The 20,329-nt window shown below is 41.4% G+C and overlaps 1 protein-coding gene across 1 annotated transcript in view; it reads right to left on the bottom strand.

Moving 5' to 3' along the window:
- pde4a (phosphodiesterase 4A, cAMP-specific) overlaps window positions 1-20,329 on the bottom strand; it is a 36,903-nt gene extending 16,574 nt beyond the window's left edge. Inside the window, exon 1 of the mRNA XM_023957475.2 lies at window positions 19,802-20,329. Coding sequence (XP_023813243.2) covers window positions 19,802-20,097 — 296 coding nt within the window. The 5' untranslated portion in view covers window positions 20,098-20,329. The remainder of the gene's footprint in view (window positions 1-19,801) is intronic.

Genomic DNA, 20,329 nt, shown 5'->3' with positions numbered 1-20,329 from the left:
GTAGCCCGCTCTCTGAGGACTCTCCTGAGGTGGCATTTAGTTCCGTTATAATAGAAGGCTGTGATTAATCGCTTCACAACTACACGATTAACCCCACAGTAGCCGCAGTGGCATTTCTTTAACAAGAAAGTGGGGAGTGAGGCAATTTCTTTACAGAAGACAAGAAAAGAAGTAATTTATCAAAGTCTTGTGAAAGAATCTCTCGGCACAAAAGTGCAAAGTATACCATCAAGAGTTTCTGTTTTCTTTTTTTAAATTATGGTTATCCCATTTTTAGCCAAAATAAAAAATCTTTTTTTTTTTTAGGACATAGTTTCTGCAGAGCTGCAGGAGTTCATCAGAAATTCACTTCAGAGTTGTGGACGCAGAGTGCGCCTGACCCCATTTCCCATCATCCATCTGTTTACGCGTTCTACTGCTATCTTACAGCCCCTCAAAACCCCGAGCTAAAATTAGAGGTGTAACAAAAATGGCAAATAATATCGGAGCTATCCAGCTGTACAGCTGAGACAAGGAAGATGAAGACGGACATAGTCGTCTGAAAGTGGATGGATCAGAATGAAGCTTTTTCCAACAGCATTTTCCTATCTGCTCCTGATTCACAATGATTTAAGCAAAGAAATTCAGAGAAAAGCAATTTCATGCTGAATTTTCTGTACATATGACCTCCATCATGAGAAAAATACCATATCAACACATTAAAAACAACAAAATTCAATCCAATCCAATTTTTATTGAAGTAGATTGAATGTTTTCTGGGGTTTTTCACAGTAATCCTAAATATATTGTTATTAACAACAGATATGACATCATTTTTTGATACTCCCTATCAATAATATTTAAAACAAAGTTGGCTTCTAAGTTAGTTTACCTTTGAAGCTTCACATTTTCCTGTATTGTTTATTCCCAAGTGAATACATTTTTCCATTTCCTGCCATCTTATTTCATCCAGACTTTTTTTTTCTTGCCCACATTTGGAATACAGATGAGAAATCTTTAATTATGCGTGCATTTTCAGACGTGCATGCCTGTACCCACTGTAAATAAACAAGATTGACACAAAAAGGAGAAGTATTTCATTTTTCCTGTAGATTTTATTCATACCATTGTAGCCAGCAAAAAAATAAAGATATATTAAATAAAAGGAGAAACTGCTGAACGAATTTCCAGCAGGCTGCTTAAAGCCTGAGCACAACGAAAAACACAAAGATAGGATCTCTTGTCAAGCTGTTTCTCCAATCCGAGTCAGTAGTTTCCTCTTTCTTCTGACTCCGTCTTTTTTTTCCCCCCCATCTCCCCCTGGAAGGGAGTTACTATAGTTTCCCGACGAAATGCTGGGGATGGATGGCGGAGCTTGTCTTGGAAAGTCACTCATGAAAAGGTCTGTTTCAAAGACCCATTTTGGGAAAATGTCAAGAATTCTGATTCACTTGACAGTTACCATTGTAATCTCTGGAGAGCTGATGAAAAGGCAATTATTCTATCTTTTATAAATACAGAGTCCCTGCTCAATAATAGCTGGTGAAATCTCCCGAAATGACTCATGCACACCCCTATATGTGCAGACACACACCAAAACACACACACACCCAGGTTTTGCACAAATGCAGAGGCTTTTGCTTTTCCCTAAACAACCCAAAAAGCCAAATTTGACGCATGTGCAGTCACACAGATCAGTGCGGGGCTGAGGGCAGGCCTCCTGGTTTCTCCCTGGGAGAGCAGAATCTTAGGTGTGCATCGCCGTGGACGACGCGATGATCAGAGGTTTCACGGAGGACAGGATTTGTGCCGACAGAGTGACTCCTTTCTGCCAAAGATAACAAACCGTTTCTGTCAGGATGGAGAGTAGTACATTAAAGCAGCTGCCCCTCATGTTGCCATGCTACCTGAACTGCATCGCTGACGCACACCAGAAGCAGCCGTATGATAAGGGCTAATGTGACTTGTTTTGCACGACTGACTCCATGGTCACTGGTGTGGAAAATGTAGTTTTGTTTTTTTGTTTAGTAATTCAGGGACATCGCAATGAATTGTGTTTTGATAGAGGCATGTTCTGCTCAGGTATTATGGAGTTTGATTATTGAATTACCACAGTGCATCCTCTCAAACAAAGTCCTTGCATGTAGAGCAAATGGGGAAAATTGGTCTGTGCTGCAGCAGCGCTTCATTTAGTCTCCGCTCTGAATACATTTCTGCAACAAAAGAGGGGAGCTTGATTCCATGTCATTAATACAGCAGGCTTCAAAGGGCTTTGGAGCCCTGAGTCAATACAGCGATTAGTTTAATTAAACCATTAAGCCCATATAAGAGTGTAGGGGAGATTTACATACATCCCCTACACTGACCCTTACTTGCCATTGATTATTCATTAACAGCCATCATGAGGAAGCCCCTGGCTGGTTTAGGCTGCTGCCGGATCAGCGTTTTCCCAGCAGCCTGGTGGGTGTCAGCTCTCCCTTCTCTCCATCTCACTGAGTGCTGCAGTTAATCAGCTCCTTCTGAGGGGATGAACAAACCGTCATATGTTTAAGCTACTTCTCAAAAAGTGAACTCTCAATCCCAGCCCGGCCTTTTCTTCTTCTTCATTTTTTTTCCCAGCTCACTAAGTTAATGATTAACCTGCCCGAGTCCATCTCCCTCAGTTACCCCACGACACAAACAGACTCTCCCTGCTCTTAAAGCCTCAGCGGAGAATGACAGTTATTTACTGCCCCCGCTTCCTACTCTGCCAAGCTACCAGGGATGCTTATTTCCACGTGCAATTTCAGCCCCCACCCACCCATGAGCTGTGCCTCACCCGGGCATTTAGCACCTGGCTGATTGCTACCAGTGTGGGGGTGGCAGTGAGGGCAGTTGATGGGTAGCAGAGGGGAGGACTCGCAAATTGGGAAAGTGTGCCACTTTTATAGGCACACATAATCACAGCTGCAGCGGCTTTCGATTTTTCTGCACTTTTATCACTCACATTGAGTTGTTTTTTTTTTAATGTGAAACACTTTAAGTCGGCTCATTTTATTGAGGCTGCACGCCAATAAATGACACGTCTTGGAGAACATGTCCAGAGAAGCCGGGCCATCTCCACTTGCCTCAGCTTGCTCTCTGTGAGTTATAAGCGCACACATGCCCGCTTACATGCTAAAGTTGATATTTACAGTAGGATGAACAAGGATCGTCTGAGGGGAAAAGTTGGCTTCACGCCACATGAGGAAAGAGAGGGCATCTGGCCACCCAAGCATTACAGAGAGGAAAAGCGATGCACTAAGATCCACAGAGACAAGGACAAAAGTGCACAGAGGAAACTGTAAATAAAAGATGAGATTATCAACAGCTCATCTATAAAACCTACAAATTCATTAGGGTCTATAAATCTGTCACCACCACTTTTTCAATTCATGGCTATAAATTAAAGCCCTTTTATTTTATTTTTGACCTGGCTACTCAAAGCTCATTAAATTATTGAAACTGCGTGATATCAGAATCATCCTATTATCATACCTCCCAGCATGCTTTGTGCGCTTGTTAAATCCTCCAGAAAGCCTTTCTATATCCAGTTTAGGAAAAAGCTTCAGTTTTCGATGAGTCACAGATATTTCTCAGATAAAAATGAAAAGAAAACAAATCCTGATGAAAATTCATATCCACTCCATCCCCTACCATCCTCTCCACCACTTTATAAGCTGCTGGAGCAAAGCATGTTTCCCACAGAAATGCCAGTATTGAATGGCTGATGTTGGAGAAGCAGTAATTGATTGAATGGTTTATTTTAGACAATTTTCAGCAATCAAAAACAAAACAAAAATGCTTTAAAATTATAAAGACATATATCAAATCAGTTTAATATATTAATTAAAAAAATAGATGAGAAGAAAAAATCAAGGAAAATCGTCATCTTGACATTATAATTGCTCCTAATCACAAATAAACATACAGACTTTTTCCAAAAATTAGAATATCATGTAAAAGTGCATTCCTTTCCAAAATTGCATTCAAAAAATGAAATTTTAATAGAAAATAGATTTATAGATATAGAGCCCGTTGTTCCAGCTCATAAAACCCACAAAAGCAGAGTTTCAAAAAATTCGAATACTGTGGAGAAATCTGCCCAAATGTTGCAGGACATGAATGTTTTAAACTGAGTTTCACCAACCAATCATCTACTAAACTCAAGGATGTCGGTCTTCCACAGATGTCATTAAATTGGTTCAGTTGGATTCAATATGGGAAAACTTCAGACTTGACAATTAGCCAGAAGACAATCATTGATCCCCTCCAAATATGGGTAAGCCACATACGGAGGCTGACTGTTCACAGAGCGCTGTGTCCGAGCAGTTCTACAGAAAGTTTAATGGAAGGGCAAAATGTGGCAGGAGAAGATGCTCAAGCGAGACAAACGTAGGCTTCAGCGGATTATCAAAAGGGCAAGATTCACGTACCTGGCAGACATTCAGAAAGAGTAGAAAGAGGTGCAGGAACAGCATCAAAAACCACCACATTCAGACACATTCGGGGAAGATGGACTACAACTGTCCGGTTCCTCGGGTCAAGACTCTTCTAAATGGAGGAAAAACGTCTCAACTGGGCCGAGGAAGGGCTGGACTGTAAACCAGTGGTCCAAGACCCTTTTTTTAATTCTTTTTATGAAAGTGTGCCTTTCATTTGGGTATCAAGGTCCAAGGATGGAGGAAGACGCTGAGGTTCAAGTGTGAAATCTCCACACTCAGTCATGATTTGGGCTGCAGTTGGTAAACTCTGCTTTCTTCTATCCAAAATGACTGCAACAGTCTTCCAAAATGTTTTTGAGGACATCACGATTCCCTCTGTTGAGGATCTGAATGGAGATGCAGATTTTATTTTCCAGCTGGACCTAATAAAGTACTAACGAAGTAATAAAGATGAATGTTTATAAAAACACTTTATTTTGATTTGATGTGATCATAATCTCTGTCTTGGGTTTTATGAGTTGGAATCCCAATTTATGTAGAAAAATGAACAAATACTTGTAATCAATAAAACAGTAGAGTCTGAATCTACAGTACATTCTTTAAAAGTTTTTTGAATGGAAATGAACACACTTTTACATGATATTCAAATTATTTTGGAAAGTAACTGTATTTCCACTTAAATGTACAGTACACACACACACATGACACATTTAATATAGTGATTGTCATGTTTGTAATCATCGCACTGCAGATAACATGTTTATTTTAAACAAATTGAGTGATTATTTGCCTTTGGAATGTATGTGAGGTGGTGAATTTTGTGTCGTGGCCCCGGTTCCCCTCAGCCCTGTCCCCATATGCTGCTGTTCCCCCTGCGTGCCCCCCAGCTGTCCTCTCAATCCGTGTCCTCTCCAGAAAAGAACAGCTCTCTGCTGGTTTGTGGTCAGATCACAGAACCAAAGATTACAGCAGATTATCCTGCCCACAGGATAACCCACCCACCTTTGCTTGGCCAAATGCAGAGCGGAGCGCAGCCTGTGAGAACGCAGAACACATGCCTTTCAGCAAGACGCCAGAGGGATCAGCTTCTATCAAACACCTGACAAATGCCACAGAAAAGGGATTTATTGTACGGCTGACACCATCCATGGTAATCAGCCTTCATTCTGCACTGCAACAGGCTCTCTAAATTGTGAGAGCCAGTCCCATCCAGCCCTTTTAATCTATTAATGCACTGTACAAAATAAATTCCAGCAGGATTGCAGGTGGCTCTTATCACTCTGTTGTCATTCATCCGAGGAAATTGGGCTTTTCTGCTCTGAGAGCAGGAGCCCATATTCCTCAAAACCCACCAGAGGCGTCCGTCACTTCACATCAGCCAAACCTGGAGTTCCTGGAAGCTCTCAGAAGGCTTCTTCAGGTGAAAACCAACATGTTCTGTCACCTCCTGCGTCACCTTCAGCCTTCAGCTGTGTTCATTTTGTGACCTACCGCACACACAGCTGATCAATCTTAGTTCTTAGAATATAATGAAAGTATAAATGCATACACTGCTGCATTCTCACTCAAAGGATCTCTGTAATAAAGTGCATGGAAAGTTATTCAAGCTTATTTACCGGGGAAAATGTCCTCAGTCAAGCCTGCACTGGAGCCATCCCCACTTCTTAGCTTGTCGTGCGACCTCCTTGCCTTCAGTCTGCTATTACCAAGCATAACACATGCTCTGTTTGACTGAGTTCCAACAGGCAAGACATCAAAATCCTCCCTACATCATCTTATCTTGTTTTTTTGAGATTACAATGCTCCTAAAGTGTCCTAGAAAATTGAAGGATTTGCAGTTCAAGGATGTTTGAGTCTTCTTCAAATACTCTTAAAGCTGAAAGTCGCTGCTTAAATAAATGTCAGTCCTTGCACAGTTTTTTTTTTGCTTTTTTTGTTTTGCTGTTGTCTCCAGCATACATTATAGTGGGGGCAATGGGGTCAGCGTCTTGACAGAATTGTTATTTTCTTGTTCTACTCCGGCTCTCCCTTTCTGTTTTTTATTCATAGATTCCTCCTCTGTTTGTGTTTTTTCTTATTCTGTCTCTTTTCTCACTCTGGCTGCTTGCAAACAGATTCATTACAGGTGAGTTATGTAAAACTGGCACCAGGCAGAAACACTTTTATCTGTGCTCTTTATCGTTCTTCCTTCATGCAGATCCATACTTTCCTATATGGAAATTGCTCTTTTCCATTCCAGAGGTTCCTGAATGTAAAAAGTAAGCATTATTGAGTCGTGACTCTTCAGCTCCTGCTCTTTTTATAAACCAGTGTTTCTGTAATGAGCAGCGTTCAGCTGGAGCACCTTGTAGGATTGTTTTACAGGAGCTGCACTCTACTTCTCCTCTCCATTGCTGTTGTGGAAACTGGGACTAAACAGATGGATCAACTGATTTAGAGAACCATTTTGAGAGATGACAGATGGAGAGATGTGTTCAGCTGGTGTCCCATATAGTCTGCTGCCAGTCACTTTCAATGAGGAGCTTAGAGACAAACTCCTTGACAGGAGAATAAGCAGTCCAAAGCAGCAGGAGCGATGGTGTGATATTGATTTGCTTTTTATGCTTAATGGAGTTTCTCAGAGAGAAAAGTCAAACAGAGGGGGTCTAATGGGGAGAAACAGTGAGGTTCCACGGATTAAAGCTGTGCGTTGCAGGAATTTGGTATAATGAACACCCTTTTAATTGAAAGGATCCCCAAAAAGTGGAGGGCTCCTCTTGAAAATCCCAATTAGAGCAAACTGTGGTGCAGAAGTGATTATAAAGACAGAGCACCAAAAGAAGAAAAAAATGGTCTCAAAGGTGTTGAAAGCCCTGTCTTAATTTTTTTTTTTTTTTGTACAACCAAAATGTATAAAACCCCTTCTTGCCCGCCTCCTTCAGTTCAACACAAGAGGTAGTATTTTTAACACATCACCCGTAACTCCCTCTCTGCAGGCTGGGGCTGCTGGGCCTCTTTTATTTCATCCAGACGGGAGAGAGATGAAGAAAAGAAGAAAAAGAGAGGAGTATGAGTCATCCAGTTCTACCTTTATGTCACTGTGGCCCTGTTTCTCCCCGCCATCTCGCTATCATTTTCTCCATCTTTTCATCTATCTATCTATCTATCTATCTATCTATCTATCTATCTATCTATCTATCTATCTATCTATCTATCTATCTATCTATCTATCTATCTATCTATCTATCTATCTATCTATCTATCTATCTATCTATCTATCTATCTATCTATCTATCTATCTATCTATCTATCTATCTATCTATCTATCTATCTATCTATCTATCTATCTATCTATCTATCTGCATCTTTGCATCCTACTGACATATATTTTAGTCCCAATAAATAAAAATGGCTAGCTTAATCTTTGGCAAAAAACAAGCAAACAAACCAACAAACCAGAAAATGCAGCAGAGGAGGAAAGCACTGATGGTGGATTTGAAGGCTGTGAAACGTTCCATTTCGCTTGTTGCTCTGAGTTAGACTTTAATGCATTTGTGGTGTTGCTGAACAAAAAGTGAGCACATCAATGAAAGGCTTCCCGCTTCTTTGTTTTGCACATTGTCCTTCGTATTTCCGCCCTGTGGGAGAGCTAAAAGCAACAGCGCGTTTTTCTAAAACAGTCAAAAGAAAACTCTTCTTTTACTGCCTTTTCCAGAGCGATTCTCACAGAGATGAGCGTTTGATGCCGGTGTGCAGGCATGTTAACTGTTAACATTTCTCAGTGTTCTCAGCCAACCTGCAGAAATTATTGAGCTCTCATGCTGATGAATCCATCACTTTGTTCATTAAAGCGTTGTCTGTTCCCAGTTAGATCCTGGGAAGGTTGTGTGCAGCTTTAAAAAGACATTTTAACCAAACATCCCGAACCTTGAGCTGGAAAACGTCGTGACACCAAATCTGCCTGAGGGAATCCTTTGGATCAGGTCACCATTAGTTTGCCACAGATGTTAGAGTAATTTCATCCGTTTCTCTTCAATTACAACATTAACAATCTAAAGGCACGCCAGCATCTCCGTTACCCTGCTCACCACTGCTTTGAATTAAACATGAATGTCACAATGCACCCTGTTTTTAGATTCACTACTTGAGATTGGCCGTGCATTGTGGAGAGATGGAGTAGGCTTGAGGTAAGACAAGTGAGACGTTTTTGCTGACTTTACTGCTGAGAACAGGAAAAGACTGAGACACTTTGTGCAACAGCTAAACAGATTTCATTGACTGAACCTCAAGTGGGATTCCTATTAAAGCTTGTGTTCAGGAGACTTCTCCAGGAGATGTTTGAAGTTCCATTTTGTTGTTTTGACAAGAAGGAAAATGCTCCTTTATCATCCTGAATGGTTGTTCTGAAATCTTAAACCGGTGTGGATTTGTTAGGGAAAGTCTCTGAGGGTGAACTTTGTTGCAAAGCAACGTGATTTCTACGGTGGCCCTGAAGTACAAATCCCACAAACAAATCACTCAATGCAAAAACATATTAAAGATCACATGCAAAGACAATTAAAAAAGCAAAACAAATGCTAAAAAAACTAAACGTTTCAGAAAACAAATGTGATTTACAGAAGTCAAGACAAAATGTTAAAAAACGAAACACAATAAGAAACCTTTAACTATAGGTATTCTGTGACATTATTGACTGGATGTTGATGTTTGATTTTTGATGTTTGAGTTTTCAGTTTCTGTATACTAATAAAAGTATTATAATTAGCACGGAGCATATCCAGAATCGCTTCATGCCCAATAACTTTTACTTGAAATGATCAACAAACGTCATCATCTAATCAGCGATGTCCCATAATACCCACCTTTTCTATTTTCTTCTTGTGTTTTTTTTTCTGTAAAATGCTTTTGTTTCCAAAAGTTGTTTTTTTTTGTTTTGTTTTTTTAATGGAAACCAGAAAACTGGCAGATTTTCTAATGAAATCCTGTTGCTCTCCAGAAACTATGTACTGAAAACAACACAGGCTTTTTAAAATTAGCAGCATAATCATATTTAAAAGACCACTGGAAATGCTTTTAAAATAGATGAAAATATTATTGGAGTGGGTCTTTAATATCTCCTATTTTCACCATGAAAACTTGCTGATTTTAAAATGACAAATTCAGGTTCTCAACAAGAACTTTTCCACTTTGAAAGTGGCGCAGGCTCCAAGAACAGTCGTTTAACTCTGTTTTCAGTTCAAGTCTGCTCTGTGGTCACTCGTGTAGAAAAAGCTTATTTCAGTTCACAGGAGAGTTTATAGTGAAGGCAAAAAGTTTCTGTGTGAACGTGCTGCAGGAAATGTCAAACAAAACTTTGAAGGATTTGTTCTCTGGAGAGTTCAGTTTTAGACAACGTTTAAAAAAAATGTACAATGCAAATACCATATGCTTTGAAAAATCATTTCAAATCCAAACCACTAAGAGATGCAAAGCAACATTTCTGTTTTATCGAAAGCACTTCACAGACCTTTAATGAAATAAAAATTGTGGTTTGGGAGTTTTCAATATGTTCTTGTGGCATTTTTCTAATGATAGACGACATGTATAAAGAAAAATGACCTTAACGTTGCTTTTCTGAGTATTTCCTTAGTCAAATCTTTGTGAATAAGAACCAACAAAACATTTTTTGTTGGAAACAGTCTGTAGTGACATAGATGCTACACTAGGGCCACAAGCTCCCTGCTCTGCTCTATACATCCACGTAGACTTTTGTTTTCTCATTTTAGCTGACATCTGGCTCAGAACCAAACGGCTGGTTGGCTCCAATATTGCTTGGCATTTTTGTTGCACTGGTGTTGTTATGTCAAGGTTGTGAGGGGCTGTAAGCTAGCGGAAGAGAATGTAAAGAGATGGATGATGGGAAATGGGAGCAAGCTTACTCTTCTGCAAATGAGTTTCTGCCACTCTGAAGAAACTGTCCTAGACAATCACACGGGTTTTTTGATTTAGGCTGAGAAGGGCATAATATACAAATAACAGAATTTAGAAAAAGAAAATGAAATAAAAAGAAACTTTACTCTGCAACTACACTAATAACTATAAAAGTAGACGGGAAAACTCAGGAAATTTGTGTTATTGAGACCTCAACAAGAAAATGAATATGTTGATTCAAGCTAACAGTGAGATATCATGAGGGAGAAAAGCTTAGCAGTGGGGGGCTATTTGTGGCAAAAGCGCCTCAGGGTCATTGCCTCGCTGTATGCGTCGTCTGATGAGTCAATTAGTCTGTCACTTCCATGTTATGCTGTTTGCTGCCATCTTGTCTGTCCTTTTACCTTTAGATTTGTTCATGGGCACTGTGAATTCAGACAAGTCTCCCCCCTGATACAAACTGTTTGCACTCCATTTTCCCCCAGCTCCTCACCACTGTGGCTCGAGCGCTCACTATCTGTTTGCCTTTAATCTGTCACAGTACAGTGCCGAGACCTGAACAACAGTCGTGTCCACTTTACGCTGTGGTCTTTAAATCTCAGCAGCACCGGCTGGAACGGCTGCTGCCTTCACACTGCTCTTGAAAACCCAGAGGAAATTGAACGCTGTCAGAGACGGATGTTTGCAGTCGTGTGTGTTATTGTGTTTATCTGTGTTCTGAATGCAGAGAAGCATTGATTGACTCCTGCCAACTCTCAGTCCATCTACAATTTGTGCGTCCTTTTATTTGATGGAAATGCAGCGTAACAATGTTGAACGCCGATAAGTGAAACGCAGTATGTTTATTAGCAGAAAAGCCAGTGAACCTGTGGAGCCAAATGCCTCTTTACTAATGAAAAGAGAATAGAGGAAGAAATTGTGATTGGTTAATGGACCCTGAGTGCTGTGGTAATATTAAGAAAAAAAAACAAAAAAACACCAGAGCTGGGAAATATGGGCTGTGAGAATCCACAGTATGTCCAAACAGAATGCATGTCTCCCACTCTGCATGTTCCTAGACGCTGTCCGTCTCACAAATGCATCCACACAAACACATGCTCGCACACAGAATGCACGGTAACTGTGCCAGGGTAGCTCTCTGCCTGTCACAGATCAGGATTGAACAAAAGCCACGCACACACCTCATGAACTATTGTTCCTCCAGCATCAAACAGGGGAGATTCTGAAGAAGTCATAAAGCAAAGAGAAGATTTAATTTTGAGTCAGCGGCTGAGGCGTCACGACAGTACGGAGTAATGGTGACAAACTCTTTACCATCATGATGAATGCTTCCATAGGAGACGTGCCATGCCCTGCAGGATCCAAAATGAGGACATTACACACATACTCACACAAGTCTTTCACATTATCGCTCACTTGTGATACCGTTCCCATTTGCACATTTTCTTGTGCACAAACACACACCGCATACTGATGCTCAACCGAATGCTCCTCCATGGGTTCAGCCTAGCCGTAGCAGCAACCATTCTCAATATCATGCTATATATATTGAAATATGGAACAGAAACTGAAACGAAGCTCAATAAAACAGTGTGAGCTGAAGCTGGTTTGGTTTAATCTCATTACTCCAAGAGCCCCAGGCTTCTCTCTTCCTATTTATAGCAGCCTGAGAAAAAGGAAGGCTGGCATTTATGGACACAGCAGCATCAGTGATGTGCACAACTGAGGCCATGAGTGGCAAAGGACACGACCAGCAGCAGACAGGGCTTCAAATTTGATCCGACAAAATACGCAATTGTCGCTCATCCCTGAAGACAAAAGCCCTCTTTGCCCGAGCTCTGCTCACATGCACACTTTCAGGTTCTGTTCCTCGCCTTTTGCGTCAACTTTACACTCTGTAGATTCTGCCTTGGTTTAACCTGTTTAAGCTAGCAGCATTTACAGCGCAATTAAAGCCCTCCGCTGTAATTAAGCTAAGAATTCTCTGAGGCTGTCATCAAGTTCAGCTCACCTCCTGTCTTTGACCTTGGACCATGCTGCTGTGAGCATATGAAGGATTAGGTAGACTTGCTCAGGGACATCATAGCTCTTTAGGGGCAAACATCAACAATAAATAAATAAAAACAAAGGAGGTATTCCTCTTCTGGATAAAATAAGAGAACACTCAGATCTTTGTTAGGTAACCTTGCACACACAAGGAGCTCTTAAATCTCTAAATTGCACAAACAGAAAAGCCTAAGGCCATTCCGCTCCTACTGTAATTACATTGCCTTAGCTGGAGGGGGGGGGGATACATTTTTCATCAGCATCTTTTGGAAAATCCATCCAGTTAAGGTTAACTCTGTAATGAAGAATGCCACTGAAGGGCGGCTCTTAACCTTAAACAAGTGATCTCCGAAATGTCAAAAACTCAAACTTGAAAGAAGCATCACACAAAAATACCACCCTGAACCCTTAAGCTCTCCTTTTTTCTCAGCTTGAGAGTGGCTCCTTAATGTGTGAACATGAACATGGCCTACAAGACATGGTTGGATGGGTTATGAAGCTCACACTTGACGTAGGAGAGGTCAGGTCCTGTAGCAGCGGCTTCCTCACAGGGGAATATGGTGCGTGCAAGCCCTGAAGCGCCCCCAGTCAGCTATAAATCATCAGCAGCTTCATGCATTATGAAAAATTCTCAGGTCTTCATGTAAATCTTGTTGCAGCAGCACAGGTTGCAGGTGCTTTATACGTGGTGACAAAGAGAAATGGCTGTGACCAACAACATACGCCCGCTATTATCTGCGCTCTAAGACACACTGTAATGTCGATCCAGGTGGGCACATATACATAAATCCCCTTTTAATTAGACATAAATGCCTACGTATTGATAGAAAAGTGACGTTTTTGGAAAACAGATTAAAAAACTTGCTTCATTTTCATTCCTTCCAATATTTCTGAAGGACTCATCACAACTTAAAAAAAACAAATAAACATGACTATATTAATGAATTGTTCCTCTGCAAAAGGAAAGGAGGGTTACTGAGCAGAAAAGAAATAAATAATAGATTTAAGCTATTCACTTTGTAGAAATATTCTTGCAAAGACCTGCAACTGAGACCTGGACGTGCATGAGACGCTAAGGAGTCGAGGCTGAGCCAATACCACTGCATGTGAAACGAAAGGTTAATAAAATAAATGTCGATGTAGCTTATTGATCCAAATCGTAACAATGTCCCCAAACTCCTTTCAAAGAGAAATAAAATGTAAAAATGTGTTGTTATTAATTGATGATTTATTATGGCAGCACAGAAAAATATATCAATTCTCTGCATGAGCATTATCACTTTTGTTCTGCTGTTACCACATTGCTTCTTTTTAGATTTTTGTTTATTTCAAAAATTCTAATGTTTAAAAAAAACGTTCAGCACTGATCATCTTCATTAATCTTTCATTAATACTATACCAATGCATTTATATATATGTAGTATAAATCTGCAGTCTTCTAATGATCACATATCATGGGTATTCTAAAGCGGCCACAACCTTTCAGTTAATCTTCTATGAGCAACAAACACTGAAGATGCAGAAATCAATTTGGCCGACCTCTATTGGCACGGACGTGAAATGTCAGCGTGCCCTCAGGTGCCTGAAATAAATAGAAAAAAAACAAAAAGAAAGGTTTGATGGCAAATCATAGACTTGAGAAGCTCTAAAATGTTTGTTTGTTTTTTTTCATTTCTATGAGCAAAGAACTATGAAATACAGGAAATAACTAAACCTTATAAACTATACAACATTTTCAAAGATTTTTTTCCACGTTTCAAAAAATCTATCACCATAACTGAGTTCTGGCAGATCTTTATCTTTTTTTGCTGCTAAATTCAGACATCATCAGATTCATAGAGAAACATCCTGGCAGCCTTTATTTTGACATTTCTGGATAAGCATTTTTTCCAGTTGAGTTGAAGCAACATCCCTTTTATTATGCTGAATCAGATCAGGAAAGCAGAAAAACGATCTCATCCTTCATTTCCTGCCCACTCTGACAATAAAAATAGTGAAATGTTGAAGATCTCACCAAAGGTTTGGGACTGGTCCATGGCTCACGTCAGCGACGTGGTAGAATATTAATAACGCCATCTGTCCTCGTACTCCAAACAGGACTTTCTTCCTGTAAAAAATGACTCTGGGCCAGCTATTTTTTGGGCAGGAAAACTGACCACAGACAGCGAGACCTTAGATGAGACACTGGAATCAGCAGACAGTGGAATAAGCAAGCAGTCTTCCAGCACAGAATGTGGTCTCCAGGTACAAGCCTTCAATCGTTTTTTTGTTTTTTGCTTGGAGTCTGTTACCCCACAACAGTCTGACAGTGCCGTGCTCGACAGGTGAGCGCCGTTTGTTCCTCCTTACTCACACGGCTGACAGAGGCTTGTCAGTCTCAGTCATTCAGGAGATCCACATAAAGAAAACCTGAAGCACTGTTTCGGAGGGCTTTGCCCTTTCTTTTTCACTGTGTGCCTCAACATCACAGCTGTGTCCTGACCTGCAGCAAAAGTGAACCTCACCAATGAGTTCTCTCTCGACTTTCATAAAAAAAAAAAAAATCAAGCGCTGCACACAGTTGACATCTAAGTCCAAACCCAACTCTCAGCGATGAAGGCCTTCTCGATTTGAAGTGGGCAGTTTGATTGCACTCAAAAGATTTTCCCTGTCAGCCACTCACAGCAGCCACGGGCCTGTGGAATAAATTACCAACACTGCTGTTAAAGAGCTTTACGTTCTGCGCCACGGGAAATCATAAATGTAAGGTGATTTGAAATTCAAAAGATGTTTTTTTTTCTTTTAAGAGGTGGTGGTTTTTGATCTCCCAACCAACATTTTTCTCTTCAAACAACCCTCTTTTAAATGCTTGGAGCTATTTAAACTCAACAACAACGGTTGTCCTGCCATGTGAGGACGTCTTTTTTTCTTCTTATGTTGCAGAAGTTTTTACAGACTTGTTTGGAGCTTGAAGAAAAACAATTTCATATGAGGTCAAAGGTTGGCGGTTTAGTGCTCTGCTGGAGTGTGAATGCTTGAGATTCAGATTTTGCCTCCAGGGGGAAGAGACTCTACAGGGCGCCAAAGATGACAATGGATGAGAGAGGGCGAGTCGGATAAAATGATAGATTCACAATAGTGTGCTCATTGCCGCTGTAAGCAAGAACAAGGCTATCAGAGAGAATCTTGGAAGCTGCTGGGAAACAGCGAGATGGGCCACACAACAGCGAGACAAAGGCGAGAACGGAAATAGAGATGGAATCAATACTTCCCATTTTCACCGGGGTGAAAAGAGGCACGCCCAGGAGAGGATCAAAAAGAGACAGGCAGCAATCAAAGACACTCATTTGAATGGACAAAAGGCCAATGCAAACAATATGACGCGATAATGCCCAGCATTTTGCATCAGAAGCAACAGATTCATAATAAACTGTGGCAGAAAGTTCAATAAAGGTGATTCTATGAATATGAGCATGATCAGAAAAAAGACTGGGGGATGCTTGAGACCGAATGAAAGCAGTCAAGCTGCATCAAACATAGAACTGTAGGGAGTAATTTGCGTTGCTGTGCAGGGTGTTGCTGCTCACTTGGTTTCCTTTTGCTGGGATCTCTGCCCATCCTATAATGTGTTAAAGCGCAAAAAAACAGAATGGCCAGCCTATCTTTTTTTAGGTGGATTTGGTGTGAATTTAATTCCAAAACAAAGCTGCCACAGTTTTCCTTTCAAGCAAGAGGAATATGCAAAAATGTGGTTATAGCAGCAATCTGGCTAATTATTGGAGCCTGGAGTCAGATGAAGTGTTTGGAGGAGATGAAACACACCTCAGATGAGCGCTGCGTTCACTGCCCTCCAGCACTCACCTGCTGGACACATCACTAAAAAAGCATGGTGAGATTTTACCTGAGCTTCCTGGGAACTATCCGAGCCAGCCAACAGCGAGCAGCGTTCCAGTACACGAGATGCCTCCAGATACTAATTAGCGCTTAGAGTAAAGAGGAAGAGTGATGTTTCCACAGAGGAGCGCAATCTGTAGCTTAAACAGATGGCTCCACCATACAAATGAGATAAGAGGTCCATTACTTAGAGCTCCAAACACTTTAATTGGGAATATTCCTGGATACCTTGGAAGGTACGGGACAGTTTTTTTGAAATGTAGACATATCATCACTATGAAAATACAGTTTATTTAGTAATTAGTTGAAAACACAACCATCATGAGCAAAAGCTCTTTGTTGTGGCAGGGTATCAGTAATAATGAAAAAAGGAGCGTCTCCAGCTTAGAAATCTGCCCTGGATCTCCAGCTTGTAGGGGAAAAATGTCTGAGAATGCATTAAGTGGTCGTGCGAAGGCGAGCGGGGCTTTCGTGTGAAGTGGTTGCAGATGACTGAACAGGGAGAAAGCAGGTGTCTGCTGTTGTTGAACTATCTGAAGGCAACACTTCTTCAGCAAAAGGTGCAAAAATATTCCATTTCTTTTCACCGTCACAGGCACAGGAGTCATGACGTCTTTCCAGCAGGATCTGCTCCATACTGACACACTTAACATTTAAACCCATAAAGTAGTCCATGCTAGCTTGGCCTTTTTTCGGGTAGGGGGGGTAAATTCTACAAAAGCACAAAACAAGTAACCATAGCAACAGATTTGTGGGAAGATCTGCTTATTCTTCAATGTCAGTGGTTCATGTCGGTGATTAAACTTCCCAGGGTGCATTGGGCATGGGACCTGATGACTGATACGCTCATATTAATGTCCTTTGACAAAAGCAGTGACATGACAGTTGAACAAAAGACATCAGGGATGAGAGGAGGAGGCAGAATGACACCCATGGGGGTTGTTGATTGCCACCAAGACTGCCATTTTGCAGGATATAATATAGGCATAAAAATAGACAAGTGAAAACAGCTGCAGACAGCAATTCTTCTGAAAACAGGACATATATGACTAAATTCTTGACTCTGGAAGTAATTTGCTTGTAAGGGTTTCAGCTGCAGCCACACAGCTGAGTGTGTTTCTCTTTGAACCCTGTCTGAAGCTATTTTTCCATCAACTCTCTGGATGATTGATCTTTTGAACTTTTAAATAGGGTCTTCAACTTCTCAGTGACTGACCCATCATGTGTTTGGATGACATGAGGGCCGTGCTCTGGGTCAGTCAGTTCTCCACCGATCAAAGACCAATTATTTTTCCCATTCCTCTCCAAATGTACTCAGTCTACCCAACCGAATGCATTTGATCTGTAAAATTCTTTATTATACAAAGCAGGAATTTCCTAAATCCATATTTTTTTAAAGAATTCAATTCAATTCAATTTTATTTGTATAGCTCAAATTCACCACAACAGTTGTCTCAATGGGCTTCGTATAGGTAATTGAAAAAGTTAAACAAAACAACAAACTCAAGAAGAGATTATTTATAATGTTTGCTCAAAACTGTCAGCTTGAAAAGGAGAATCATTTTCCTGCACTGCAGTGAAACAAACACATTTCCAGTGAAAAACGCAATGGGCTGCCCTTCACGGACCAGAATCATTGCAAGTTTGCCTTGAGCTAAAAGTACAGAGCTGCTGCATCAACACAGATGTTCATGAAGCTTGTTGAAATACGAGCAGAAATGAGGCATCTCCTCAAAGCTGGAAATAAGCAATGAGGTGGAAATTACAGTAAAATGTGAGAGGAAAAATAATAACAGCAAAACAAAAGCCTGACCCCCCACTGATATTAAAATAAAAAAAACAGGACATACTGTGAACCGCACAGGTTAAAGTCCAGGCTTCCCCTCATCTACACCCCTACTTTTACACACACACACACCCCCCCACACACGCACACACACACCCCCACACACACACATACAGTGTGTAAATGCATTTAGGCAACTAATCTTGCCACACAATGTTTATCCAGCAGTTCCTGCACGCACCTGTCTTCTGGACCAGCATGGTGCAAAAACAACCACAGATCACACACATCTCTTCACCGCTGTGCTGAGGTTCACTCACACACAGCTGGAGCCGGCTTAGTCTGCCCTCAGAACTGAGCTTGTTGGAATCAAATTATCTATTTCTTTAACCACCCACAGAATGGAAAAAGCGTGCAATGCACGAAAACTTGGCCTTATCTCAACCTGTGACCTGGAGTCTAAAATGCAAATTAGACAGAAAACCCCTCGGACGTTACCTGTTACTGTTAAAAAAGACACGAAAACGAATAGATGTTTGTTTTCTAAAGACCAATCATGTTTCCATGGAATTTGTGCAAAAGTCTCCCTATTGGGAGTTGCTGCTGGTTAAGACGGCATCATAGGAGTCAGCAGGAGTTCATCATGTAAACTACATCTTTCATTTAGCTGAACATGTTGGGGATTTCAGATTCATTAGACGTGGACTGTAAGATGTTGCACATGAAAGAAAACACAGAGAAGGCCTTGACCATCTCTTCGTCAGACAATATCCACAGACACAGAAAGAATGAGTCACATCAGCTGCAAGCCTCACTGTAACTCGTGCTGAACAGGCTGTACAGTCTTGGATAAGGAAAACTACCTGCTTCCCTTCACTGACAAGTTTAGAAAAAAATGGCACCTAGTTGCACCCTGGTTGAAAAAATTAATGTAAAAAAAAAGGTTGAGTGGGGAGCCATCCTTCATGAAAGGACTTGAATCTGATCTGCCTGGTTACCCTACCTCCTGCAGTTTGACTTGAAAACTGATAGTTTTGTTTGGTTGCAGATCTAAAATGTAACATAATTCCGCAGTGTTGGACGATGTCTTCCCTCCCTTTTTCTCTCATGCAATGAATATTTTACTGTCACATCGGATCAGAGGGCAACCCTGTTAGCTTATTAGACGCTGTCTGAAACGTTCTGTGTGACACAGGTCCAGCAAAAGCTGCATCGTTTAAAAAAACACTCTATTTATTTACCTGCAACCCACGTATGGGATCAGAGGTCAATAAGACCCAGGTAGTTTTTAGACTCCAAATTCCCCCCCCCCCCCCCCCCCCCCCCCCCCCCCCCCCCCCCCCCAATGAAAGCCCAGAGCGCGCGTTGTGCCAGTGCCTTGCACACATGAGCGCATGCACCCACCGGACCTTAAGTGCCATTAAAAGAACTGGAGCGCGTGTTACTCATTGACCATATGTAGTCTAACCTGTGGACGCTCTTAAAACTGTTATTTGCAGATGCTGCTTCTGCGTTTTGAGTGGGTGGGCTGCTTCGCGCTCCTCACACATAATACAGTCTATCCAAAGACGCATAACGCACCGACAAACCCACGCGTCCCGCCTCCCGATAGAAAGCTCAACATATCAGTTAACCCTTAAGGCGCACTGCGTTAATTCGCACTCATTAAAATGCCTCCACCCCACCCCCGTTTACGCGTACGCCTCGTGGGCTGTCATCGGCTATTATTGGGATGTTTGGAATGCGCATTGGCTCTGTCGCCTACCGTTTATTCCCGACACAGTTTCCGATGGATGTGTTGGTGGTCCCGTGGAAGGAGGACGGCCAGGACATTCGAGACTTTTTCAGTCCCGGTCGGTCGCTCGTATCCATGGCGTCAGAGCGCTCCATGTGCCGGTGGTGGTGCCGGTCGGTGTCTGAGTACCCCCGGTGTTTGATTTTGATCGGGGTCCGGGGTTGTCTCCAAAGATGCTGTGGAGGTTTTAGAGTCGCTTGTCCTTCCCGGGGAACCGGGAGCGACAGGGAAAGACTTTTCTTCGAACATGGTGGTGGTTCCATCATTGTGCCCAAAAAAAGTTAAGATTCCTTTTTAACTCCGATCAAATAATATGGCTGTATTCGTTTCTTTTAAAAACAAAAAATGGTTTCATGTCCCTGTCTGCCACTTGGTCTCAAAGAGAACAAATCAAAGTGACCAACTGCTCTCTGAATAGCATCAAAAACTGTCACAGTGATAGCCTGACAAGTTTTCAGAAAATCATTAATCTCATTATTGTTCCATCCCAGAATCTAC

The sequence above is a fragment of the Oryzias latipes genome, chromosome 8 (genome assembly GCF_053564925.1).
Source record: "Oryzias latipes strain Hd-rR chromosome 8, Olatipes_Hd-rR_3.1".
Taxonomy (NCBI): Eukaryota; Metazoa; Chordata; class Actinopteri; order Beloniformes; family Adrianichthyidae; genus Oryzias; species Oryzias latipes.
This window is presented reverse-complemented; position numbering and strand designations above follow the sequence as displayed.